The 27557-nt window shown below is 44.1% G+C and overlaps 1 protein-coding gene across 5 annotated transcripts in view; it reads left to right on the top strand.

Annotated features, from left to right (window-relative positions):
• KLF7 (KLF transcription factor 7) overlaps positions 1-27557 on the top strand; it is a 65636-nt gene that overhangs the window by 17997 nt on the left and 20082 nt on the right. For all 5 annotated transcript variants that reach the window (XR_012623835.1, XR_012623836.1, XR_012623837.1 and 2 more), the window contains exon 2: positions 12451-13063. Coding sequence is in view for 2 of the 5 variants with exons in the window: in XM_074829377.1 (XP_074685478.1) it covers positions 12451-13063 (613 nt within the window). In the remaining 3 variants the exon portion in view is untranslated. The remainder of the gene's footprint in view (positions 1-12450; positions 13064-27557) is intronic.

Here is a 27557-nt window from a genome sequence, read left to right as displayed (position 1 = left end):
ATTTTTAAGTGTAGGGAGAAACCAAATGTGGCTTTTATTTTTCCATCTGATAACTTGCCAATTGCAGGTTTTACTTACAGAACACTCTGAGTAGTCTGAGAAGAACACGATCACCTTGATATTATATTTATGAGTAAAAATGGTATGAGGCAAAGAAAGCTCTTAGCTCTCATGCAAAGAAGACTTTTAATGCAGTTTTTGCTTCCAGGAATGCACCATTACTCGTGACAGGGAAGGGACACATTAGCAGGCTTGACAGGAGGACTGAAATGCCTAGGGGCACTCAGGGGCTTGCAGGGGCAATTTGACATCATGCTTCTTTGACAGGTGTCGCGAGCTCGGTGCTGGGTAGTGCTGGGACATCTGCAGAGAAGGGAATGGTTACAGAAATTGGAAATGGAGGAAAACCCCTGAACCTTGCTCTGGTGATGGTGGGAGCACCTCTGCGGTGCTCAGAGCAGAGCCCACGTGTTCAGAAGTGCTGCGATGTATTCTGCAGGGACTCAGGGTGGCAACCAAGTCACGAGTCGTGCCTGAAAAATTGTGTCCTGAATGTGTAGGCTGCCAATAGTGCCGGCTATTGCTAAAGAAGCATGGTATGAGTGCATTGCTCTCCCTTTCTGAGTCCCAGTTCCTGGACTGCTGGGTCTGAAGCAGATCCTACCAGCAGCCCCTGCCACACGGCATTTTGACTCTCAGTACAGTTCTCATATCATGCAACCACTTGGGAAGCACAACCGCTTGGGAAATGGAGCTGGCTGGAGGCAAAGCACCAAAGTGCTCCCAGGAATGATCCCTGCAAAGCAGAGGCTCAGCCTGTGGTCTCTCATGTGGCTCCTCCTCTCCCATCATAAGGGTTACCTTTGTATGTTTATAACCAAAATAAAATTGCAGCTCCTGAAAGCTATAATTTGTACTTGGGAGAACATAATGTTTGTGTTCAGCTATTGCAGAGATTGTACCAAAGCATGGTGACAGAGGTCTGAAGTGTTTGGGCACTGGCAACAGACTCCGCCTTTGTGGGCTACTTAAAACAGCTTTAGTTAAGCAGTATTGATGATAAACAAAATGTCAGGGAGGATTGGTTGTACCATGAGGAAGAGGAACCCCTCCTGCAGTGGGAGAGGCTGTCCTTCCTCAGTTCCCGCTCTTCCCCTTCCCACAAACCAAGCCAAGAGAGCCTGAACGCAGCCTTCCAAGCCGTGACATTGGAGACTTCCATCCCATCTCAGAAAGACAATAGAGGGAAGGAGTGGTATACAGCCAACCCACAAAGGCAGGCTTATCTCGGGAGATGCTATATAGGCTTAAATAGAGTGCAAAAGGGAAATCGGGGAAAATAGGACACTTAAGGTAAACTAACTACATTTTTTAAACGTCTGAGTTGGAAATATGCCAGATAACATGTTCACTGTTGGAATTGTAATGACCACAGTATGTTTCCTCTTTTCCTTGTTGGTGAGTAGGTTTTGTTTGTTTCCTTTCTGGCGAGTGTTGAGGGACTGCAGTTCCCTGCAGTGCATGTTTGGTAGTGAGCTCAAGCTGTCTACGATAGTTTAATGGGTAAGGCTGTAGTGCAGTGAACGTGACATCTTCCAATTCCGGTCATCATCATTTGGGCCTTTTCGTCTCAGGGAAAGACACAGTATCGAGTTTCATTTGGTTTGTTCAAGGAAGATACTTAGGGATGGGGCCAGAAAGCCGAAGGCCTCAGAAGGCCTCACGGAGAACCTCTCAGCAGCACGGGTGCAGGCAGACAGGATGTTAAAAGCCTTGCCAGTGGAGACATGCCTTTGCCTGGTATCATCTCCGCAAGGTGGTGCTGAGTGTTGTGTTCAGTGATGTAGCTGGAATTAATTTGGGAACCCTCCCAATTAATTTTAGGGGGAAAGTTGCCAACATAAACTTGAGGCAGGGTCTGGTGTTTTTGCACAGTATTCTCCAATACATTTCCAGGGGTATTTTGCCAGGAGAAAGAGAAGGTTTAAGAGAGAGCATGAAAAGGGACAGTGACTTGCCTTGACTGTGAGGCTCCAGCCTAAGAGTTTTGCTAAACAAGGAAAGGAGTGGGTGCTTACAGGGAAGAGAGGCTGAAAAGGAGATCCTCTCTGAGGTCCTGGAGTCAGACAGGTTTCTGAGCAGGGCTCAAACAGGTCCTGTCCTATCCTCCACCTCCTTCAGGAAGAGTAGAACTTGTGGCCTCTGTTTCCGCTGATGCTTCCTCACAGCACCCAGCCTCTGCTTTTCACCAGCCTGATTAGAGTAGCAAAGTACCACCCTTTGGGCCTTTCTGCATTGTAGTCTCTGAAGACTTGGGAGTCTGCAGGTACCCACACAGGGCATTTTTATGAAGGCATGTCATGATGGCTTATCATATAGTTGGCAAATCTAACAAAAGACAGTGTTGTGCACAGAAACATCTTGAATTAACCATGGTGGCTACCTGAATGCTGGGAAGTTGTCATATCTTCCAGGAATACCAAGACATTGCATTCCTTCTAAGCTATTTTCTGGCTGCTTTGCTATTAATAACTTTGTCCTGAAATAGCACTTTCATACTGCAGCGTATTAAAATCCATAACAACTGGGTGGGTGTCCACAGTCAACAGACCGAAGAAAGTGAGCCAGCGTGAGAGCCGTGGTTGTGTAAATTGGCTCGCAGAGGTGTGCTGACTCTGAGCAGCTGGTGATCTGACCTGCCGAGCTTTCTCAAGTCAATAAATGGCTGGGCTCTTAATGGGATCTCCTGGCTTCCCGTGCCATGCTGCCGCCAGTAGCCATACAGCCTGCTGGAAACCGTGCTGACACGAGGCTGATCTCGTGATCCTTTCATGAGGAGGGAGTGGTGCCTTATCCAGTTCTGACAGCACACCTTGAGTTGCTAATGATGTCCACAAAAGGCCCTGCCAGATCTCCTTTTTGTTTGATCTAATTCACTTTGGGGATACAGGTCTCCTCAGATGCCTGTGGGCAGCTGCCTGGGTTGCTGCTGAGTGGTTGGGCCAATAGTGACAGGTGCTTTACCTATGTGCTCTAGAAAATTGCTTCTAAAGAGGATGTGCTGCTTTTATGAGGGTATGTAGCAGCCCAGGTGCACTGCCTGTGAGATTTGAGGCTGAACAAAATCCCTAGAAAAGAAAAGCAATGGAAAAACACCCTTGGCTATAAGGGAGCATCCTTTGGAGGGCACCTGCATTTTGAGTGAGAGGCAAGTTTACCTACAGTGGGACATTGAAGTGTGAGGGCTGTTGTTTCTGTGCATAGATGATGAAAACTCTGACCTAGAAGTGGCAGAAACCAGTTTGTGAATACCTCCATATAGACTACCCAGATTTAACAAAAATAAAAAAAAAAAAAAAGGAAAAAAGAAACAAATCCATGTATCAGAATGTCTGCAGTTGGTGGTGTTTTTAAATTCTTGCCATTTTTTCATTTGGGTCACATTGTTCCTAATAAAGTAGACAAGATTTGTAATATAAAATAACCATCTCCAGCCGTCAAAGAACATGTCAAATTCTGCTTCATGTAAGCCACAGAGTTAAATGGCACTAATCAAGAGCAGAATTTCATGGAGTTTGAGTGTTGGCAAGGCTCTCAGCTGATGTAAACAGGAACCATGAAATCAGGGCTGCTCTGTGCTGATTTACCCCAGCTGAGAATCCGGTTGTGCTTCCCATGGCTTTGTTTCTAATCTTGAGGGTTTTTTTCTCAGTGCAACAGTGAAACTCAAGTCTGTTGTCTTCTCTTTTTCTTGCCCAGACTGGCATATTTATCACAGTACTACATGCATCTTCTTGCTTTTGTAAGACAACAAGTTGCCCAAATGATTTAAAAAAAAAAAAAAAAATATCAAAAAAGCAGCAAATGGCTTTTTGTAAATGTGCTTGGACAGTTGCTGTGCTCACATTAAAGTTTAAACTTCAGCCAAACAGCCCACTGTTCCCTGCATGGCTGGAGGCAGACTTTGGTCCTATATGTTTATTATCATTTAGACATGGTATAAATGCTCTTTTATTCTTTTTTGTTCTGCCCTTACTCTACAACACATTCCCCTCCTTCCTCCTGCTTCCTGTTTCCCAGACAGGTCCCCACCTCTTCCTCCCCACAGCCAAAAATAATACAAAAGGGAACATACAAAAGGTTTTTTGAGCCATGAGATGTGATAATGAATGGGCATCATGTACAGGGTAGATACAGTAGTCCCAGCACAAAAATGTTGATCACGCAAAGTCAAGATGAGGAATTGCACATTTTTGGGTTAAGACCTCAGTGTTATGCATCCCCTTGTTTAATATGTTTTTAGGTCAGAGCAGAAGAGATGACTCACAACGCAGGACTCTTATGAAATGTACCATGTATTGAGTGTATTGATCACATCTCCAGGTTTGATTTAATAAGCTAATTGTGAAGAATTGTGCTTACAAATATGCTGTTGCCTGAGAGTGCACGAACACAACTGGTATATGCATTTGTGTCAGCTGCTGAGGAGGAAATGTTAAGCTATCTCTGGATGTTAATGAAACATCTCTAAAGAGTACGTTTTTTCATTCATGATCCTATCCAGAGTAATTACAAGGAATCCAATTCTGCTGTGTAACCCCACTGCAATACTTCGTAAGGATGAATCTTAATTGAGGATCGAGACCTAAAATATTGCTCTGCTTTGTACATTCCACAGCCGTCAGCATTTGCTCTTGCATATCCATTTCCTGTGAGAAGTTTACCACACTCTGGGGCATGCTTTGAACCTGCTCCTTTGATTTCAGTGGGAGCTAGGACTGGCAATTCAAGGAGCTAATTGTGCCTTTTTGCTATTTATAATGCTAAATTAAAGCTGCTTCCAAACCGGACGACAATAGGTTAAATATACACGTGATGAAGTTTGGAGAAAAGTTTGCAGTGAGGGCTACTAGCCAGCTCACTCAAAGCCATCCAAGGTTGTTATATAAATAAATGATCTCTTCAGAAAGTTTTTGAAACATACTTATGTTACGTATGTATAATTTCTCAACTGGTCATTGTATGGCTACTTGCCATCTGGACTGCATGACAGCATGCAGGGCATGTGCTGGTGTACAAGCACACATGGGTTTTATCATATTTTGATACTAGCACAATGGGCTGCCTGCGCTTTTGAATTCTTGATTTGGCTATCCTTAATCCTTTGCTGACATTGATGCTATTTTTTGTTGTTGTGACTGGTTGCAGATATTTTTTCTATCTTTATTAAACAGTCAAAAAACAACAAAAGCCCTCCAAAGCTCTGGTTCAGTGTTTGCAGATTTCTTTCATCCTTTTTTTTTTATCGAGATGCCTATCAAATTCAGCCACGCTTAGCTGCAGTCTTTTGTTCAATATCTCACCACCAGTGCACTGAAATTCTCTATGCTTAGAGCCCAAACACCACAGATCTGTAGTGAACAAATGTGCCTTGTCCATTTAAAAGAATATTTGTTAGAGATGATATATTTCATTATCACTGTTTGGAACAAATCTTGATTTTGACTCCTTGGTTAGAGTTATGTGTTCATACTTTTTTTCTGTTTGAGATATTTGTTTTACCACCCATTTCTGCTGGTGCAAATTGCTAATATATGGCAAAATTGGTTTTGATCCTTTGAGCTTTAGAGTCTGATCACAGTCTTTGATAACCCTGGTTACATTGTGCCCCAGAGCAACATGAAAATGGCTTGTGTTTATATGAAGGTAGTGATTCTGTCCTTTAAGTAAATCTGCAGAACTTTTTACATTAAAATGCATCCTTGCTGAATGTGATTGAGGCTTCTGATTTCGGCATCTTTTATGCTCTGAAGAAAAATGCTGTGGAGAACATCCAGGGAGAAAACCATCTGGGTCATAGGTAGGAGAGTGTTCACTGAGAGTGCTGCTGTGTATGAATAACAGTGAATGGGCTGATTTGGCTAAATACATTTTTTTAAAGGTTCATTCTTTGGGCTGAGACCAAGGGGGAGAATGGGCACAGGCCATTATTATACTGAAGAAATTTGCAGACAGAGGCTTGAGTCCTGTGTAGTGTAGTCAAGAGTTAATAGACTTGTCCATTGCAGACTCTGGTGGCTGGTGAGATCCATTCAGTCAGTGTTAGACAGGACTAGCCTGATGGCTCAGGCATATGGTGAAGTTACCACAGGAAAACCAGTATTTGTGTATCAGATGATCTTTGCTGGCTGTGTGTGTGCCTGCTTTTTGCTCTTGGCAAAAGCCTGTTTGTTAAGCAAAGTTAACTTGATTAGCTTCATATATACAAGGGATTAAGAACATGCATGCAGATATTTACCACGAGTTAGCTGTCATTAAGTGTCTTATTGTTGTACCTGAAAAGCGGTGTTAGCTGTCTTTTTTTTCAATGAACTATACAACACCTAGGCAAGATGTGCTAGCACATGACTAGGAGTTTTGTCTTAAATTCTTCGCAATAGAAATGATTTGCTATTGCCTGAAACTTCTTCTTACTATTCATTCATTTCAGACTGCTGTTTTCCCAAGTGTATTTTGCAAAACTACTTATTTTAATACTAAAATAGTGTTTATTTTATGCTGTCCCAAATGTTAAGATTCTGATGCGCTGCAGCTTTTTGACAACTAGCAACTGCCCAGTAGAAGTTGCCAAGAGGAAAAGCTGGAGGTTTTGGCAGCTGGGTGGGAACAGATGACAGTCTTGGAATAGATGGACAAGAGTATTGGGTTTTGTTGTTGTTCAGGAAGTAATAAAGGCTTTTGTCAGTGGGAAGAAGATGCATCTTCCAAACCTTGTTTTAGGGTTAAGGACAAAAATAGCGTGGCATTTCAGGGAAGGCAGGTGAGTTTTGAATCTCTTATTCCTCTTAACTTCAGGGCTGCCTTACAACATCCAGTTCAGTATGTGCTTCTGGCATCAGCAATGCAAGTGTCACCGTAGCTCAAAGCCTTCACTGTTCTGCTGAAGAACAAAATACTGACAGTGGGCACTGGACCTGGTGCTGCTGTTTGCTCTGAGCTTGAGTGAACTGCAGTGGCACTGACCTTAGAATTATTGTTTTGGGTTGCCTTCAGGTTGAGGATGCTTTCTCTTCTTTTGCAGTCTTGAGAATTTCACAATTATTTAAAGTTAGAGATGAGGCCCCTTTTTTACCTGCAAGTGGAAAGCAATGGGGAAATAATGATGATTGGAATTTGACCTTCACTATTGCATGTATAATTCTGCTTTGCTCGTATAAATTATGCTGCAAAGAGAATCCTTTCAAGTATTATAAACAGAGCTGGTAGATCAGACCTGCTTGTCAACCACATTCGGCATTTTCATTCTCTGTCACAGCCTGATCTGAGTATCCAACTTCTTAATTAGGTTTTGGATAACTTCCAAGATCGGTGCTTGATGTCCAATTATATCTGCAGTAAAATGCCACTTAGAAGTAACTAGCACTTCCAGATAAGAACTTCCCATGATCTGCTAGAAAAATTCCAAATCAAGATGTTATAAAATACTTCAGCATCAATAAAACAGAGGAACCCAGTGAACATGTTGATAAGGTGTTTTCCTTGACTTTCTGTCTTAAAATCATTGTAAGTGTTTGGGCTTTGTTTTACCTTTGGCAGAACTTTACTGTTGCCACATCGTTCTGTCTTTAGCTGTGTGAAGTGCCCAGGAGTTTGAGTGCTGTAAAGACTTCACAACATAGGCAGGTGCTTCTGAAGCGACCTCTGATTCTTCAAGAGCCTGTCTGTCTGGGTCAAATTCTGATACACAACATGGCTGCCAATCGAGACCAGTTCTTTGGAATTCATTGGAGCAAGTTTAGAGTTAATACCCTGACAACTGAGAGTTCATTTTGGGTCATCAGTTGGAGTTACGTTTTCTAGAGCTGTCTGGACCTGAACCCAAACTTGTGTCCCTGCAAAGGCCCCTGGCCTATGGGCACGTCTTTCCCCCATCATTCTCTAAAGGGGAGACAGAGACGTCAGGTACCTACACTGCCTTGAGGCTTGGCACATTGATGCCGGTGGTGATCCCAGCTGGAGCCTTCATGCTGGTTGCTCTCTGGGGGAGGGTGATGAAGTCAAATATCAGCATCATGAGCGGTGACTCCAGGTCCTTCTTATCTGGATTTTGAATGTTCTGGGTTGCACTTTAACCTGGACAGCTGACAAGCACCCTGAAATTTAGGCTGTCTGAGCCAAGCTGAGCATCTGCAAGTCTGGGAGGGATTGGAAAGGCTGGGGTTTGTCCTGCTGTTGCAGTTAGTAGCAAAACTGTCTTGATTTCTGCTGGCAGTGGAATTAGGTGAGTGCTAAGTTCTGCTGAAAATGGTAAACATGTATCACATCTCTACTATCAGAGGCGCAGGCTGGGTTTCTCTTGAACTGTATTTCATAGTGGTGAGCATACTCAATGTGTTTCATAAATAACCTTTACTGTCAGTAGATGAGCTTTACATGAGCTCCAGAGGTAAGAATACAGGTAGATTAGAGGTCATACCTTTCTGAATTGACAGACGTACTGAATGCTGAATTTCCTTGGATCAGTGCTACTGCAAACTCTGAAAGGACTAACAAGTACGTCCTTAGCAGGCATAGGACAGTGCTCCAGTGGCTGTCTTGTACTGTCTGAAGGATCTGGTGCTGCATGTGGAAGTGTCATGGTGTGCAGTTTACATGTATTCTGCTGCTATATGTGCCCCAGAGGACTGAGATGATAGTATAATGTGGGGAGTGAAGAGATGTTATGAGTTATTAGTGTGTAGGCAGGAAACACACAGTGTTTCTTGCAGGTGATGGAAATGTGCCTCTGCTGGGAAAGTGAGCCTTTTTGCAATTGTATCCAAAACTGAAAAATCAGACCGAGACCTTGTCGGGATTGTCCACATGCTAGACTGCCATCCCTTTCTAGCTGGCTTTCTGCAAGTACGTGGGGTTTCACAAAGTCACATACTATTATTTGTCAGCCATGAATCATCATTTCTTGTAACTGGCTAAATTGAGGAGCAAGGTGCAAAGAGAATGACCCTTGTTAATCAGGGCAGATGGGTTGAACTACTAGGTCACTTTTTATCCCTAGCCTGCAAAACCAGCTTGACAGCAAACAGCAATCTTATGGATCTTCTTATGTTCCTGAAGGGAGCCATCTTCCTCTTCCCACTGCAATTTTTGAAGTCTTTATTAATGTAAATCCTACAGGCACTATGTAAGAAAGTTTAATACCCACCAAATTGCCTGCAACATAGCAATCAAAGGGTAGTCAGACTTAATGTCACATGTGGCATGTATTACAGCCATTACACAAAGCTCCCCCTCTCTTGCATGAGTGATTAAGGAGAAGCTGGACATCCAGCAAAACTTTGACAAGAACATGGCAAGAGCAACTTGCTCCTGTCTTAGGTATCCTTGGACCATTATCCTACCAGGCTGGTAGTGGAAGTAGGAGACCTACAGGAGTTCACCATTACCTGAATACAGCAGTTTGGGTTCATATCTCTGTGGATAGTGGTTAATATCCTGCTCCCACAAAATAGTGTGGGATAGTTTGATAGTTTTTGATGTGCTCACTGGCAAACAACTTTGTGGGAATGGGAATGGAGACCAAAGAACTCTCCTGCCCTTCCTGATGGTCCACTGGGCTGGACTGGGGACCTTGGTGGTCTCAGCCTGACTGGTTTCTCCAGTCAGAGCTCACGACAAGGGGATGGGCTTAGTTGGCCTAAAAACTGTCTCGCCAGGGCAGGAGTGAAGAAAGCAGGCTGGTTTCAAAACTCTGCCTCACTACTCCCTGGGTGATTTGGGCCAGGAGGAGGGAAGGTCGTGTAAGGTACTTGGCAGAAGGTGGGAAGTGCATATGGGGAAAGACGCTTTGTTTCTGCCGGCAACTGCCTACTCTGGCAAATGCAGCAGCAGGTAGGGCCCTGGCAGGGGGTAAAGGAAGGACTCTGGCCGTAACCCCTCGCCAGGCTTTGTCTGCCATGCAGATTAGGTGGAGGGCTTTTCTGGCTCAGCGTTGCTAGGCTCTTCCCCCCTATTGACTTGGTGGAGAGGCTGAGGGGGGTGGGAGGGAGGGACTGCATTATATTGTTTCTTTGAGTTGTTTTTTTCCCCCCTCTATGGGGAGATGGGCTTGATCCACTGGTTTTGGATTTCAGAGGCAGAAGGCAAGACATGACCAGCTGGTGTCTTGAAATGGCACAGGTGCAATGGCTGCGGGAGGGGGGAGCCAGGAATAATTACAGGTTTCTGAAGCATCAGGCTTTGCCTGAAAAGGGCTCATCGAGAAACTGCTCTTTATGGAAAATTAATGGTGAAGCTGGAAAAAACTGTCAGGCCCACTATTGTTGTCGTGGGGTAGTGATGCCTTAAAGGAGCAGCACCTCCTGCTTGCCTCGCCTCCATGGGCAGCCCGGAGCCAGCACACAGCTTTCTGATCCCACAGCAATTGAAATTTCATGTCACTGTCATCATATTTAATGGCCCTGAGTCCCTGTCTCTCTTATTTTTTTTCCCCTTTCCACCCCTAATTTGTGATTATACTTGCTCTTTCCTTTGGAAGCCTTTTATTTATTAGGCCCTTAAACCTGTTTCTACCCCACTGGGTGAAGGCTGAGTGGGCCAGAAAACCCAAATTACATGGTGTGGGGAATTCAAAAGCATCGCCATTGCTGGTGGTGGGGGTTATTCCTGAAAGACTATGGGGCATGTTGGAAAGCTGCTCCCAGAACCTGTTAGGATTCATTTGAGGACAGACCAGATCCCCAGCTAAAGCCATTCCTCATGGTCCCAGAAATGCACTTTAAAAAGAAAACAAAAAGGTTGCTCAAGGCAAGTATTAACTGCTAAATGTTCCACCGCTGGGCCTGTGTGCAGACACATCATAGATACAGTGTCATGCCTCTGAAAATAACCTACACACTGAAGTATAGCATGTCTCACTTGCATATATTGCTGTTCCATTGCTTTTTGTCCAAGTCCATCTCTACAGCTCAGGTCTATAATCAGCTATTATTTTAAAAAGAAACAACAGATAATGATCTGGCAAATTCTGTTGTGAACTTTGAAAGTCATCACACCTGACTGTATCTGGAACCAGCAGTCCTTCTTCCTGGGTAGATTGAAAGCAATAATCTTGAATTCTCTGGCAGCTCCTCGAGACCTATGAATGGGGCCTCTTTACACTCCTGTTGATGGGACCTTTATACCCAGAAGGCAAGAGTCTCTGTCTCTCGTCATACAAAGCTTTTGTTTCTTGATCAAATGCTGGACTCTCCAGGTTGAGACGTAGTTGGGTCACCAGCGCATACACAGTCTGAAAATTTTTGCCTAAAATCCCTTTCGTAATATCTCTAGAAGTGTTCTCTGAGGCATAGTTTTTAGATGTTTTTAAAAAGTATTAGTTAGAATGTCTCTTTCTCCGCAAGTCCTGTAAAATCGCAGTGGTGGTATTAAACCAGCTAGCCTTTCAGGCAGCGAGAAATGAAAAATAGCACTAATAAACTCCATTAAAAGCTCCTGAAACTACAGCAAATGGTTTTCTATAAACAGTAAAAGTTTATAATGTTGGTTATGGAGAACACGGCAGCATGATGGTGCCTGTAGGCTTTATTGGGGCTAGCTCAGGGCACCTCATAATAAGGTACATTTAAGTAGGAGGCTCACCCCATCCTCGTGCTGATGATCACCACTGTGGAGATGCAGGAATGTGTTTTTATGTGGCAGCGTCTTTGACTCTAACTTCACCTACTTTTTAATAAGGTGTGTGTGTTTGAGTGCAAGTCTGGTGTCCTGTACACAGGAGAAGCCCCATTTGACCAGATGTGCCAAAAACCCTCTAAAACTGACAGAAGGTCCCTATTTTCTGTCACATCTTTCCTTCTCTCAGGCCCTTTAAACAAGCTGTGGTGTCACTGGAAGTTTTTCTCTGTTTCCTATCTTAAAATGCTACACTTCAGAATTGTGCTGTTTTAGGAACAGATTGGGCCCCAGCCAGCTATGCTGAGTTAAATTTGGAGTGAAAGTTAATGTTTGTGAAGGAAGAGGAAGCAGTTCTTTGGAGAGGTGACTTTTTGTTTGTACGTGGCCAGGTGATGGGACTGTTAGGATAGTTTCATATGGAAGTAACTGTTGGCCAGATTACACTTAAAACTGGAAAGGGCCTGGTATCCGTGGGACAATGTACAGACTTCCATGGAAATGTAGTGGATACTTTCTCGTTGTCATATCTTCACTTCTACCATAATATCTGCTACCACACATGGATATTCCCACACTCTGCCTCGGAGCAGCATCAAACAGGTGCCAAATCCTCACGTCTCCCAAAATGTGACCATCATGCGAGAAGGTGCTCGTGTGCACGAGTGCTGTCTCTGAATGGCTCTGGACCACATTGTTCTCCTGCCCTAGGTGGGAGCTATACTGAATCTCTCTCTAACTGTGGTTTCTCTTCCTCCCCTCTCCCTTCCCCTCCTGCAGACATGCCTGGAGTTGGAGCGATACCTTCAGACTGAACCGCGGAAGATCTCTGAGACTTTTGGTGAGGATTTGGACTGCTTCCTTCATGCCTCCTCAGCCCCAGATGCAGAGGACAATATCCGACGGCTGGACCCCATCCTTTTACCAGTGGAGACGAGTACATGTGACAAAAACGCCAACATGGACATTATCCTCTCACGGGACAAGCTGCTGTCTGAGACGTGCCTCAGCTTGCAGTCCACCAGCTCTTCCACAGAAGGCTACACAGCCGTCAACCAGGCCCAACTCAATGCAGTAACCTCATTAACGCCCCCTTCCTCTCCGGAGCTCAGCCGCCACCTGGTAAAGACCTCACAAACTCTCTCAGCGGTGGATGGCACAGTGACGTTGAAATTGGTGGCCAAGAAAACTTCACTCAGCTCTGTGAAAGTGGGTGTAGCAACAGCAACTGCGGGGACGATAAAAAGCGGACAAAGTGACAGTGAACAAGGAGGTACAGGGGCAGAAGCATCCCCAGAAAACAAGAAGAGGGTTCATCGCTGTCAGTTTAATGGGTGCCGGAAGGTTTATACAAAGAGCTCCCACTTAAAGGCTCACCAGAGGACTCATACAGGTACTTGTGTAGGATGCTTCTCTCATCTTGTCCTCCTGCCACCTAACCGTAACCATCTCCTTTTATTGTCAATTAGAAAAGAAAAAAAAAAAATCTCTCTGAAAGTCTAAGCTTCTATCTAAGAAACAGGGCAGTGGAAAAATATGGTAGGCCAGCAAATGTACCCATTATTCAATAGAACAGAGGAGTTCACCATCTACCGTTAACCTGTTGGGGTTTCATATGTCTTACAGGGCTTGACACAGAGTAATTTTAGGATGCCTAAGGGATGTAGATGTATCATTCATCTTAAAACTGCAGGCATGCCAGTTTGGGATTTCAGCACTCGCTTCCCCAAGACAACTTTAAAAATGTTAATTTTAGTCAAGTGTTAATTGCTTCAGATAGAAAATAGCACGGGTGGTTTTTTGTTGCCTTTTGTATGGGGGAAGAGAAAATGTATTTCAGATCTGAGATATGCAGTTTAGGAATAATGTGTGCATGAGAGAGCACGTGGGTAGATGCAGACGTGTAGGTACGCAGATACACGCAACCTTGAGATACTCACGATCTTGGACTTCTCAGGTGATAAAATACAGTGAGAATAAGTGAAAGAATGACATGAAGTTTGAATGGAATAGTGTAGGTAGAGAGGGAATAAGAGGTATGGAAACATGTCAGGCTGTTATTTTGGGTAATATTTACTAATTTGCATATAAGCTCCACTATGGAAGCTTCTTCAAGCATACCGAATTGGTTTAGGTTTGGCTGTTCAGGATCCCCACTATCCTGTCATTTGTTTATAGTCTTCAGTAGCTTTTGGGCTGGTATTCATTGGCAGTAATAGCTGTGCAGTTTGCGTGCGTTGCTGCTTTGTTCTAAGCTTCACATGTGATGCGAGATGATAAATTCCCATTAGCACTGTCTTATCATGTGATTATTCTTGTTTCCAGAGGGATTGCTGTAATCAGTTTTCTCAATTTTACTGTAAAATGTGTGGTCTCTTACGATAACTGCACATTTAATTCACGATCTTATCATGCAGGCAGATTCCTAGAAGCGAGGTTGTTCTTGCAAGGTAGAGAATAACATGTTGGACCAGTGCAGTAAATCAAACAAATGTGTGGGTTGTTAAGAGAGCTGCATCCATCAAATGCTAGGCAGCCCTGTAAAAGTTACATGGTCTGAAGTATAAATCATATTAAGACATAAAAGGCATTGGTTTTGATCTTTTTATATGGGCTTTCTAGTGCTTTTACTGGGGATAGCCACCTTGCCAGGAGTGACCTCACTTGTAATCCAGTGATTTGAAAGCCAGTGAAAGTAGTGCAGTCATTTTAAAATCTTCAGCAAGGTGGTCAGGAGTCTCCTCGTAGCGCCAGTGCTGCTGTGAGGCTGGCCCCTGCCGGGGCTGGCTGCGGGGACATCCCAGCCAAGGCCTTCCAGCAGGCGACAGGGCTCCCGTAAAGGCATAAATGCAGAGCGTGAGAGCCGTTGATGCGGTTGTCTTGTCTGTTCAGATGTGACCCCTGCATTCCTTCTTGAGCTGGAAGTGATGGGTCTCACACAGCTGTTCCTGAAGTTAACCAGGGATGTGACACGATCACTGAGAAAGGGTGAACTTGTGGAGTTTTTCTGGTTTTGTCACCCAGCAGGTGAAGATGTGGACAAGGAGTCCTGAGAGAGCACTTGCAAAACCCACTACTCTTTCAACACCTCCACCCTTTGGAGTCAAAATCTTGCAAGATTTTGCATGCTTTTGAACCTAGACTTAGCTCTGGATGAATTTTATATCTGAGGTCAAAACTTTTCCCCTTGGTAAAATCAGCATGTGAAATTTTATGTTGTACAATTAATCCATTTCTCACTGGCTCTGTGATACTTCTGTTGAATAGCCTTAGACTATACATAGTGCCATCGACATGTATGTGTCTGCCCATCCACAGCACCGCTCAACATGGTGAGAAAGGCAAGTCCACCTTTGCGGGCAGCTGGGGAAGACCTGTTTCAGATGATGAGACTGCAGCTGCCTGGGTGCAGTGCTCACACCTCCCCCTCCCAGCACCTCACCTAGTGGGTTCAGCTGTGCCTCTGATCTTGCCAGGGAAACCATCAGTGGTTTAACCAGCCCCTAAACCATTTACTAGTTTATGGGAGTGTTCCTGTTTCCATCCACCAAGTCCCAAGCAGATAGCATAACTTGTTAGGAAAGCAGGAAGGCAAAAGACAAGAGGGAATACAAACCTGGATGAGGAGCTCTCCTGTCTTTGCAGCCATATAACCACCCTGTGCCTGACCACATCCTAGCCGTGCATAGCTATGTAGAAAGCATGGTTTCATTTTGCGATGAGGACTGGACGCAGCCTTGTTGTTAAAATACATCTTTGACGCAGAACCTGGGAGCAGGTAGGCGCCTGGCTCCCATTTTTCTCTGTGGAAAGCAGATTGTCTAAATACCTTTGAACATTTACATCTTGGGAGCAATCAGAGTGAATCGAGGGGAGGGGTGTGATAGGCTTATCTAACTAGCTTATTCGAGTCCAGTGCACGATGTCATTCAGGCCCCTTCATGTCGCTTAAGTGCTCTGTTCCCCTAAAAGGCACTGACTGTTGGATGCCTTAAATCAGAGCTGGTACAATCAAGACATTAAATCTGTTCACACTGACCTCTGCAGTGGGGTTTCCCCTCAGGGACCTCCTGATTCTGGTAAAAGAGAGGGACAGAGAGGAATAGCTATGGAAATTTAGGACTGAATTATAAATGGCAGGGCTGCCTCCTTTCTCATGCATGCCTTCAGGGCTATGGACAAGGAGCCCTTTTCTCCATCGGTGCTTTGTTTTTTTCACACTGTGAGCTGAGTGTGCTGTGGGTTGCGAATGCACCCAGCAGTGCCGATGGCTAGTAGCCACTTGGCTTAGTCAGTGGCTGAGCCAGAGGGTCTGAAATGATTGCGAGATATTTTCCTTTGGCTGGTAGTTTGTTAGTATGTCATGCAAGAGCAGTCTGCCAGTGCAGGCTCTGTGTAGAAGGGTGTGAGTGCCCTGACAGACAAAGAACTCTCAGTGTGGGGTTCACAGGCAAGGAGGCAGTTGCGGGCTGGTCACCCAACTTGCACGTGCAAAGTTCACTTGCTGGATCAAAGGGATTTACTGCAGTGTATGGAAACAAGAAGACCATGGGCTGGGGAGCTGGGGGGTGGAAGGCGGCGGAAGGAGGTTGCATTCCTTTCGTTCGTATGTAAGTCTGACCAGACAGACACTGGCTGGCGTTCCTCACTGCTGTGTATGAGCCAGGTTGGGCTGGAGGCAGTACAGACTGATAGCAGCTTGCTAGATTGGAGACAATCTTCTCTTAGGGCTTTACTTTCCTGGGGAGCCCAGAAACAGTCAGACCCCACAGCGCACTTAGTGTGTCCCCCACATTACTCTCCCACATCTCATCCATAAAAGAATCAGGACAGCGCTGTAAGGCCCATCAATGGTTGAACTGGTTATGAAACCACCTTCTGGATGACCTTTGGAGAGGGAAAAACAACCATCTGTGTGGGAGAGAATTTAATCTGGAAGGGAAAGGGAAAAATATTGTCTGGATGGAAAGGGAAATGAAAATATTTGACTGAATTCAAAGTAAGCTGGGGCATCTGAAGTGAAGGGTGTGTAAAGGAGCTAGGAGCAGTGGTGGGACTGACTGTCAGAGGGCAGCAAAGAAGCTACTGGGGAGAAATAGTGGCTGGGCCAGTAAACAGGAGGAAAAGGTGGGCTGTGGGTTTGGAAAGACCATGCTGCCTATGTGAGGGTGAGGTAAAAACATCTAAAGAAGGAGCCACCAGGACTGGCACGGTAATCCAGCCCTAGCATATTCTCTCACAGTTATTCATGGAGCAGACATCAATGCAACCAATGACATTTTTGTCTCTTTTGAGAGACAGAAATTTTTGTCCAGCCCTTACACATGCATGGAGATGAATTGCCAATGTAATGGAGAGTGGAGAGGGAAGGAATTCAAATGAGCCAAAACCCATGTATAGTCATCAGTGCTTCTTAAATTAGAAAACAGGATATTGCTGGCAAGTGTCTGGATGCAAATAAGTGTAAGGGTGAGCTGGCCTGTGACCTATGGAAAGATTAGTCATGGGACGTGGCTGTGTCTCCCAGCTCAAGGACCTCTGGAGGAGATTTCTATCTCCTGACAAAATCATTCATATCAGCCTTCCTTGCGGTAAGGTACAGGGGAAGGATGGTGTGGGTGCTTTCTGGACAGAGATAAAGCATCACATATAAACTGACCAGAAAAACCCTAAGTTTGGGATAGTGATAGAAAATTATCCTTAGGGGGTTCTGCTGGGATTTTCATTTTATGAGTATCAGAAGATTTTGGGGTTTTTTCTTTATCCATCTAAAACCAGGATCTGTTACAACCTAAGCTCAAGTCTGAGAAACAGCAGTTGGGCACCTCACATCTATATTTAGGTTTCTAAAGCCTAAACAGGTGGGAAATGCCCATGTAAATAGATGTTACGAGTCTACATGCGATCTTAAGATAGCACTTATTTAAGTGGAGTTTGTTTCACTTTGTCAGGACATCTTATTTTAAATTATATAGTTCTTTGATCCAAAGTGCTGGGTGAGAGTAACTAAAACAAACAAATCCACCCTGCAGGAAAACAAATTACTACATTTGCAACAAAAAGATGAGACACAAGAGTATTAGAGAGAGCGTTAATGAACAGGAAGGTTTTTGAGATGGGATTTAAAACAACTGAGAAGAGCTTTCCCAAAGTGTTGGAGATAGAAGAGGAAGTGTCCAGAATTTGGAAATAATCAGAAAAGACCAAATTGAGGAGAGTAGGCTGGATGATAGATAAAGAAGATTAATATGAAGTAAAGGAGTAACAGAGAAAATGAAGACTATCTGTGTCAGTGATACCACACAAATAGGAAGCTGCATTGCTGTATTGTGTTAGTGTGGTAGCACCCGTGGACAGAAAGGCAGTGAAGAGAAAGAAAAAGCAAATAGCCAAATGCAGCACCAATTCTGCAGGATGCAAGTTTTTGAATAATGACTTAGGGAAAAGCATTTGGGAGAACAGTATAGGTAGCACAGGAGAAGTGAAAGCCAAAGTCCAAGATTTTTTGCTGTACAGAGACCCATGGCTTCATAGTGAGTCCCCAGCTCTGTGTGCAGGGCTGCAACCTGGCAAGGGGACATGGAGGATGCTGAAGCTGCTGTGGGAAGAGGTGAATTTGCCACTGGAAGTGAGAGGAAGGGAATTGAGAGAGGAGGGGTGTGAGGAAGACCTTCATTCAGGACTGAATTTGTTTTGGGTTACAGGTACATTGCCAAATTGGAAAGATGTGTTTTGTTGTGGGGTTGTGTTTTTTTGAAGTTCCTTGGGTAAAAACATAACAAGAATTTATCAAAGCTGATTAAAATAAGCCCAATCTGATCATGAGCCCTTTAAAACTTTATGGTTTAGAAGCCTTTTAGCCATTTGGCAAGTTTGGAGTGGAGTGTTGTGATTTCACTGTGGAGGGCCAGAGCCTCACTTCATTATAACAGCGAGAGCTTAGGCTGAGGAAATGAGTTCTGTGCACCTCCCAGGTGGCAGGAGGATGGGCCCTGCCAAAAGCAGCCCTTGCCATTTAAAACACCGGTGGTGTTCATCCATTACTTAGTTGCCAGTACCTGAATTCTGTCCTGTGTTTCTGCTCTGTCATTTGCCAAATCAATAGCACAGGACAGTCTTATTGTTTGGGTTTGAAAATGTAAATAAGTATTGTTTGTTTGTTTGCCATGTGAGATGATTTTTGGCACAAGGGGGACCTAGAAAGTGATGTTTGCTATCTGTTCAGCAGCTGCAGGAGGGAGAGTGCAGGCGCCTCTGAGTGTTATGGCAGACTGCCTTGGTAAGGCACAGAGGAGCCCTCTCTAGTTTGTCATCCAGTGTTTTCTTTATACCCATCCACCCCTGAGACCTCCTGAGGCACCCAGCAAGGGGGCAAATGATAGGGATCACAGAGAAAGACTTGAAGAAAAAGCCCTCAAAAAACTTGTCTTCTGCCAATTTCCCTTTATGTTGCTGCTGTCCCACACTGGATACAAATGGCAGGTTAACGACAAGAAGCTATGATTTTCTTGTCCATTTGTCCAACGCACTGGCACTTCTGAAATATCTGAGGTTACACCAGGCCTGAACCAGAGATGTGTGCTCTGAGATGCTGTTTTAGGCTAAGGTGGGCTTGCTGGATGAGAAGAGCATGAGCAGGCTGGAAGAGCTGAAGTGCTCTGGGCAGGAAAAGCCAAGTGCGCTACCTTTCATCTCAAAACCAGGTGCCGGGTTAGGCTCTTCCTAAGCACAGTGGGCATTTGAGTCTGGGTCACATCTGGGCAAGCAGCCAGGAGCCTGGATGGATCTCTCCTAATCCAGAGCCTGCCTTTCACACCCCATACGGACACAGTCCCACATATCTATGTACCACCAGCAGCAACTTGCAAGCAGGAGCAGATGAACTGCAAGGCTTTGTAGAGGCTGACCTAAACACAGTGGCGGCGTCCATGCTTCTGCCAAGGGTGGTGGGGTCCCAAATAAAACCATGGGCACCATGGCATAGGTGGTGCCCACCGTATAGCACAGACCAGCTGCAGGTAGGGAGACCAGCCAGGGCTGCATTAACATTAGGAATAATGGCTGAAAAAATGTACGTAAAGATAGCTGAAGGGCAAGCTTATGATGCAGAGAATGCAGGGTGGATTTCATGAATAAAATTGTCTCTGTTTTGCTGCAGTTCTGGAGAAAGTGTATTTATGTCTTCAGAAAACTTCTGTCTAACACCACTCTCAAAAGCCAGTTGGTTACCACATGTCAAGCAGTGAATGGTAATGTGCTGCAGTCGATTGAAATGAATGAGAGACAAGGATGTCAAGTGAGGGCAGTTTCAAAGGCTAGTGCAGCCATTTGGGAAAGGGGAGGACAAAATACTGCGTGGGACCGTCTTTATCCACAGGTCTCTGAGAGTGATCAAAACCTTTCCATTGGTCAGCTTTATACATGATAAGAAGGCTGAATAAGAATTAAAAGCTGTTAAAACATTGCAGGCCAGTTTGCAATCCCAGCAGTCCCCACTTGTAGATAGGCACCCAAATGTTGTGTTGGGCAGATTTGCTCCTGAAGGTGTCTGGCCTTCAAAACCCATGACTGAACACTGGAACTGCAAAAAACTGAATGCTGAAAAAACATTTGAAGGCATGGCTAACGATGACAAACATGTGTTTCAAGATAAAAGCTGATCCCCAGCTGAGTACTGAAAGAAAGGTGTCCTCACTGTATGGCAGTGCACATTCAGAGGCTTAGCAGGGATTTATTCCTTCCTCCCGTATCTCTGGACTCTTACCACTGACAGAGAGAACTTAATAGATCAGTTGGACAATTTTGTAATGTCATTCTAGTTTTTTATGATGACCATAAGCGATCATTAGTGCACTAGAAGCTTGTGTTAGTTCTTGGAAATTAATGTTATAAAAATGCAGGCATGCACATCTGTATGTACTTTTGTTCAATATGTAACTGCATGGTACTGTGTTATGGTTAATTTTGTGTAAACTTCTATTTGGACATCTTCTTGTTGGTCACCTGTAACTTTGCAAAGCTTTTCCTTCTTAGGAGTGAAATTTTCCACATTTGGTCTTTTTCCAGTGTGGTTATGTTTGTTATTTTAGAAGTTGGAGGGAAAATATTTGGTTTTTAGGAGAAGTGGCATGTGTGTCAGGGAGGGGCAGGAAGAAGAAAGCTGTCCTCACTGTAACAAGTTTAGCTAAAAACTTGGCCTATGTAATGGCAAATAGTCTTTGAGTAGAAGACTTCTATCTATGAATATCTGGGCAAGAATTAACTTGAATGGACTAAGCTGTGATCTGTTGTAAACTGACTTTCATATGAGTGTGGTATATGTGATACAATTTTATCATTAATTCTTTGCAAAACCCATAGAATCCCAAAGGTGATTCTTTTCCTGGGCTTTGTTTGTCTTTGAATGTGTGTTAGGAAATGTGTTTCGTACAGAAAACGTCTTTATTTTTAAAAATTTTCTCCCTGAGGATGCAGCATCACCCAGCAATAGAATTTCATAGTACATTAGTGTCCTCCTTTAGTTACACTCATCTGGCAGCATGAATGACCTGCGTGCTTTCCAGCTGGGTGTTTGTATCTCCCTTAGAGCTAAGGACAGGTAATCATTTGTGCCTTTTCCAAAATCCAGATGAGGAAACTTCCTAGCCAGTGAAATTAGTTACCTTTACTCACTGCCTTGTGCTCTTGACACCAGACTGCTTGGTTCACCAAGGTTTTCCCCAGCAGCATTGCCAAGACCTTTTTACTGAGCCCTGCTCAGTGTGAAGCAGCAAGGAGCTCCTGCGCCACCACGCACAGCCTGCCACCTCCAGCCTCAGGACAGGGAGAAAGCACCAGGAGGGATGGGATCTCCCTCAGAAACATCATGTGCCTGATGCTGTGGAGGTAGCCCTGCCCTAACACCAGGGCAGCCTTCACTGGGAGACCTTGCCAGTATATTTTTTAAGCCCAAGCACACTATTTCCCTTCTGCCTCCACCCCCAAATCAAATCCAATATCTGAATGAATGAAAGCATCCTGGGTCTTCTTCTGTTTTTCTTTTTGTTGTTGACAAAACTGGGAAACAGAAAGGAATGTATGTTATTTTCCCCTTGTGTTTTATTCCAGTGCTGTCTCTGCCAGTCTGCATCATTTTTTTGGTCATCTTTCTCTCATTTTTCAGCAGCAAAAGGGAGGAAATGAAGTGACATGTAAATGGTGAATAGTAAACTGTAATAGTTTGAGTAAGCAAAATCCCACATTCATTAGCAAAAATATAGAGGAAAACCATTTAAAATGTTAGCATTTGGAAAAGGGAGTGTCTATTCCTTTTAATTTTTTTTCATCAGTTCTAGTCCCTGATACATGTGTCTTACATTTTCTCTGGAATATTTGCCTTTATATTTTGCCTGGAATTTCTCAGAAACTCTTGTCCTAAAATGAGGGTGTCCGAAGAGCACATCTTGGATACACTGCTCCAGATTATGTAAATATGCGCCGTGTCCCTTAAAGGGCTGTCTTCATTGTTCATCCTCTGGGATAATTTACAAAAAACAAAGGGAAAAAATATATTTCAGGGTCCTGGAAAAATCTGACCGAATGAACTGCTGAATTTTCTTCTTTTTTCATCTGTTCCTTCTGCCGTTTCTACCTTGCCTTGCATCTTTGAGCTCGCAGAGCTCCACTGAATCTGAAACTAAAAGCCCTTATTAGAGGAGATTTTTTTTAAAGTTCTTGCCGCTCCTCTGGGGACTGAAGTAATGGCAGCTTGAAGCAGCGGAGAATGTGTAATTAGGGCAAACAGCGATGCCTCGCATGATGGGGAGAAACAGGAGGAGAGGAGGGGAAGCGCGCAACAGCCCGGCGTGCACAGGCTGTTACTAGGAGACCCCGGCACGAAATGCATGAGATGCAGGGTGCTAATGGGCCAGCCTGCCGCCTGGGTACCAGCCCGACCTGCTGCACAGCTGCTTCTGCCCTCCCGTTGCCAAGCAACTCCATCCTTATTTTTTTCTTTTTTTTTCTTTTCTTTTTCTTAAATTTTCCTCCCCCCTCCCTCACTTATTCTGGAGGCTTAATTGGGTAGTTTTGCTGCTGGTGTTGCTGCTGGATGCCAGCCTGGGCCTGCCGCTCTGCTGCTGTCCCCAGGGCCTGGGGCTGGGGGAGGATGTACTGGCAATTAATGGGGCAGAAGTGAAGGTTGTGCACCCAGGCTGGCGCCGGCGTCTGTCCCCTGGCTCCGCTTTCCACCAGCCAGGAGCTTCCTTCAGAGAGGAGCTGCAGAGAAGGGGTTTGGAAGGGGAGCTGTGTTTTGAAGGCTTTATCGCTCTCAATGGGAGTCTTGTGTAGACCCAGGGAAATAAAGTGTGGTGTTCCTCCCCACCTTCAGTGCTTGGAATGTATGGCAATGGGCATTCATTAAATGCATCCTCTTAAGTAGAGTAGAAATGGAAAATTTCCATTTCTTTGAATGTTGCTACATGCTTTGCTTTTCTCTGCTTTTCAGCTAGGAAAGTGGGCTTTGTGGATGTGTGTTAGGTGCTTGTGTGTGTGTAAGACATAATGCTGCAACAATTCATTTCTTTTCATGTCCTGAATAGCTACATGCCAAAGACTGCTGCTGGCTTGGTAGACAAGCTTTGGCAAGGCCCTTAGGGACTAATCCAGAGGTTTGAAGTTTGTAGAAAGACTGATTGGACGTTGGGTCCGGTTCTTAACCTCTTTTCCCCCATCTCTAATATAGACATGATCAGAGCCATCTCTCTATAAGGGCACTGCTGACCTTTTTGGATGAAAGGAGCTGTACATCGTTCATGGAAATGTACTGCTTTTACACTTGATCATCCCTGCCTGTCTAAAAATAGGTACAACCTTCTCACATTGTGTATTTCACAATCCTGTCACATTCCTTTTCTGCCCCGTCCTGTCTCCTGCCAGCTTTTCTCTTGTGCTTTGTCACCCTTTCAAAGGCTTTTCCATCTTTCCAGCAGGTGGCAAAACTGTGAATAAAATGCCTGGGTCTTTTTTCTCTTTTTTCTTTTTTTTGGGTAGAAAGCATCGGTGAGCCACTTAAGGACTGACCACTGCCCCGCCTTGCATTCCTTTGTAATAATAAAAATAATAATTAGGCTTTCTATTCTCCAGCAAAAATCAATTAGGAGTATATTGAGGAATGAAAGGCTCAGAAAGTATCTGAAATTGATTTTTGTAATTAGTTTTACTGGTTGATGGGTTGCACGCACATACACTTAGATGTTAGCATTGATCTCCAGAGGATGTGTGTATTAAATAGCCTGCCCTTCCTTTTTGCTAAATAAATGAATTTACTAATCTTAAAAAGAGGGTGATGTTGTTCTGTGCTGAGCTGCAGCTGCTCACTAGCTTTTCTGTAACCTCACCAGGAGAGCAGCTGCCTGAGCTGTGTGATGGTAACTTGCTGAATCTAGTGTGAAAGTAGGGATATTTAACAAGCGGCAGGTCTTGGGCTACTCCTCTTCTGTGTCTCATATTTGATGGACCGTGTGTATGTAATGAGGGAGGACAGGCACAGGTGTTAAGGAGATGTGTCTGGTTTCATTATTTCAGGAGTCCTTAAAACTGAATGTCCTTCTGCAACATGCTTCTATTAAATATCATGTAGCTCTTTCCATAGGAAGAGAGGAGTGACCGGTAACATTTTCCGTTGTGCCATGTGCTGTGTGTTGATGTTCAGCTAATTAGAAGAATTATGTCTCGGCTTCATTGGTATGCCATGTATGTAGCTTGTAAAGCTCTCAGGGACCCTTGGAGATGAAGAGTGCTACATAAATATAAAATATTGTTAATGTGATGTTCCTCATTAGGCATCCCATTGTGCTGTGGCAGACTTTTGTAATAAACTGCAAAGCAAATACGAATGCCTGCCTGGCGTTTCTCTGCGAGGCTATCTGGGGGGCTGCTTCCCACCGAAAACCACACCGGCTTCTGGCATTTCTGAGCAACTTGCGTCTGCACTGACAGCATCTCCCTGAGCACTGGCCTCTGAAGGATGCCTTGGGTTGTCCCACAGTGGCACCGCTGCTCGCTGCAATTGGCACAGTCCCAGTCACTAGCCTGGGAACAGCAGGTCCCAAAAGGATTTCTCAGAAAGGGTGGTGAGGAAAGTTACTGAAACACACTCTTAAAAAGCCAGTGGTGCTACTTGATTCTTCACACATTTCTTTGCACGGCTCAGGCCCCCAGAGCTTCCTTATAGGAGAAATCCAGGCAAAAAATCTTGCATTTAATTCCTTTTTCAGTTGTAATTTGCAGTTTGTCTGGTTCTCCAGGAACACCAGTCTTGGAGCAAGTGTAGCTAAAGCTGTCTTTCAATACATATTTTTAGACATTGAGGCTTTTAGAACTAGTTTCATTTTGAATAGTTTTTAAATCACAGATTTTAAAAAGGAAGGAAATGTTTTGTGTTTCTTTCATAAAACTTTTTTTTTGGGATCCTGAAACTATATGTAAATAATTCATGATGGATTAGAACTCATGGTGTTTCTGTTGTTTTCTTAAAGACGCTTTTGCATGCTAGTTTTGTGTAGTTACGTAACATGATATTAAGGAGCTCTTAAAACATAGTACAACAAATGTCTTATTTGGATGGCCTTCAAAATGTGCATACAGACAGGATTTGGTTTTTTTCAAGCATTTTTGGCTAAATCGGTCATACCAACAAAAGGAGTCCCCGTGACTGTACCACGTTTTAGCACAGAGAGATACTAGCAAGGATTTTGACTGTGTTTCTCCTCTGAAGTTCATTGCAGGACTGGGGGCTTAAACTACTTGATCATTTTACTAAGTGCACTGTAATCAACATATGTTTGTGGTGTGGTATTTAAGGTGGGGTGCAGGGGAGGGATAAGGAAATAGGTACAATGGATAATCACAATATCTTTGTTTGCTTTTAATTCTGTAAAGATACAGGGTGAAACTCAAGCCTTAATGGGCATTTTTCCAATAACTTTGATGGAGCCAGGATTTCACCCCACAACATTGCCAACTCAGTGATCTTATCATGCACATCCCAAAATCTGGAGATTTTTCTTAAAGTCCCTGCCCTTGAAATCCAGGGAATAGAGAGCAAACTCTTTTCTCTGTATTTCGTAATAAATGTTTCTAGCCTGCAGGGCTGCAAATAGAAGTTTAAAATCATGGCCCTAAGTTATCTACAAAGCAGAAGGCAAATGATCTCTAAATACTATTTTCTTCTTCTTTAAATCCTCATTATTTCTACGGGAAACTGGACTCGTGACTCTTTAACCCTTGGGGTTGGCAACAAATAATGTAGCTATAAGATGTATAATATGCCCAGCGTCCATTGTGTGCTATAGTTTTGTGATCATGACAGTGTCCTCAGCTGATCTCGGTTATGTACCTCTGGGTCCTGTAACCTAATGTTTCTACTAATCACTCTCTGTTGAAAGAGACAGTGTGAGATGTCTATAGCAAATGCTGGTATACACCTTGTACAACAGAAATATCCCCGGGGCCCTAGAGGATGCCTGCAGGATGTAGTTGGCAAGGACAGGGGGTGTCTGGATTTTGAGAAGAGACAGCATCCCCACTACTGTGTTTTGTGAGGGAATATTTATTGCGAAGGCTTGTATAGGATTAACAGTATAAGTATGTGCTGAGAGAAAATCTGATGTTCTCTTTTTTGTGCCTAGAGAGCAAAGATACAGCTGCCTACAGCTGAGCTGCTTGCCTAGCCCCCTCTACTATCTAAGGAGAGAAATTCACGTCCAATTCTAGTCTGATTGGGGTCTGATGTGTCACACTCCACACATGCCTTTGCCTCTCCGTTAACTTGAAAAAGAGCCATAGGTAGCTATTTCAGATGATGGCTTTCGAAACCTAAAGTTGCATGAGATGAAACTCACCAAGACCGCCCAAGGCTGGAAAAGGGAGGGAGAAGTCCCAAGGACCAGTGTAGAGTCTCCATCACAGAACTAGCCCAGCTCTATCAGTCATGTTTGGCTGGGAACCTGGTGTGTGTTTGCCATGGTAGTGTTGGTGGGATTGTGTACTTGCTCATTCATATTTTCAAATGATAAATTGTTGGTTTTCAAGAGAAAACTATACCAATCATCTGTTTATTTTTGTAACTAGATGCCTAATATTTAAAGTCTTGCATTTGTCTTAGTCACCAAAGGAATAGTGACCCAATTTCAGGGCTGACGAAGTGATGGATTTTTATTATGACTCATAAATTTTAGCTTTACTATTGCATGTTTCCTGAAAATTTGCAAAGGTCTTTGTCCTCCAGTTACCAGATTGGACCAGGCTGGGTGAAATAAAGAGGATGGAGGGCCAGACTGTACTGAAGTGTGCTTTGGAGCTAGGTTGTGTGAGGTGCCATAAACAGAATTGGAACAGAGAGCCTATTCCCCAAGCATCCCAGTCTCAGGCTATGAAAATATGTTTCAGGAATATGCAAAGATTAAAATGGGCTATGGAGCACAGGACAGAGCCACAATGAAGGGAGGCTGCTTCACAAAAGTATGCAGTCACGATGGACTGAAACCCTAAAACATCTGAAGGGCTAATAGTGTTTCTGTACCACTAACTTTTCTGATGATAAGGTCCTTCTAGATGAGTAGGTTTCAGCACAGCACTCTGTGTGCTTGCAGACATGTGCAGGCTGCTTCTCAGGGATCCTCAGCAGGCAACTAAGGATGTGTCTGTGTACTGTTTTCTGGTGATCAAGCATCCCCTTGTGAAGCAAGTCTTCTGGTTGCCCCCATTCACTGTGCTTTGGTTCAGCCTGCCAGAGCGCAAACAGAGTTTTGGATGTCCTGTCCCAGGAGGCACTCTGCAAGTGCACAGCTGGTGTGCTTCACCTACGGAACCTATGGTTCATGCCACAGAACCAGGCTGCGGCTAGC

This window comes from Strix aluco, chromosome 6 (genome assembly GCF_031877795.1).
Source record: "Strix aluco isolate bStrAlu1 chromosome 6, bStrAlu1.hap1, whole genome shotgun sequence".
Classification (NCBI taxonomy): Eukaryota; Metazoa; Chordata; class Aves; order Strigiformes; family Strigidae; genus Strix; species Strix aluco.
Note: the sequence above shows the minus strand (reverse complement) of the source record. Positions and strands in the feature narration are given on the sequence as shown.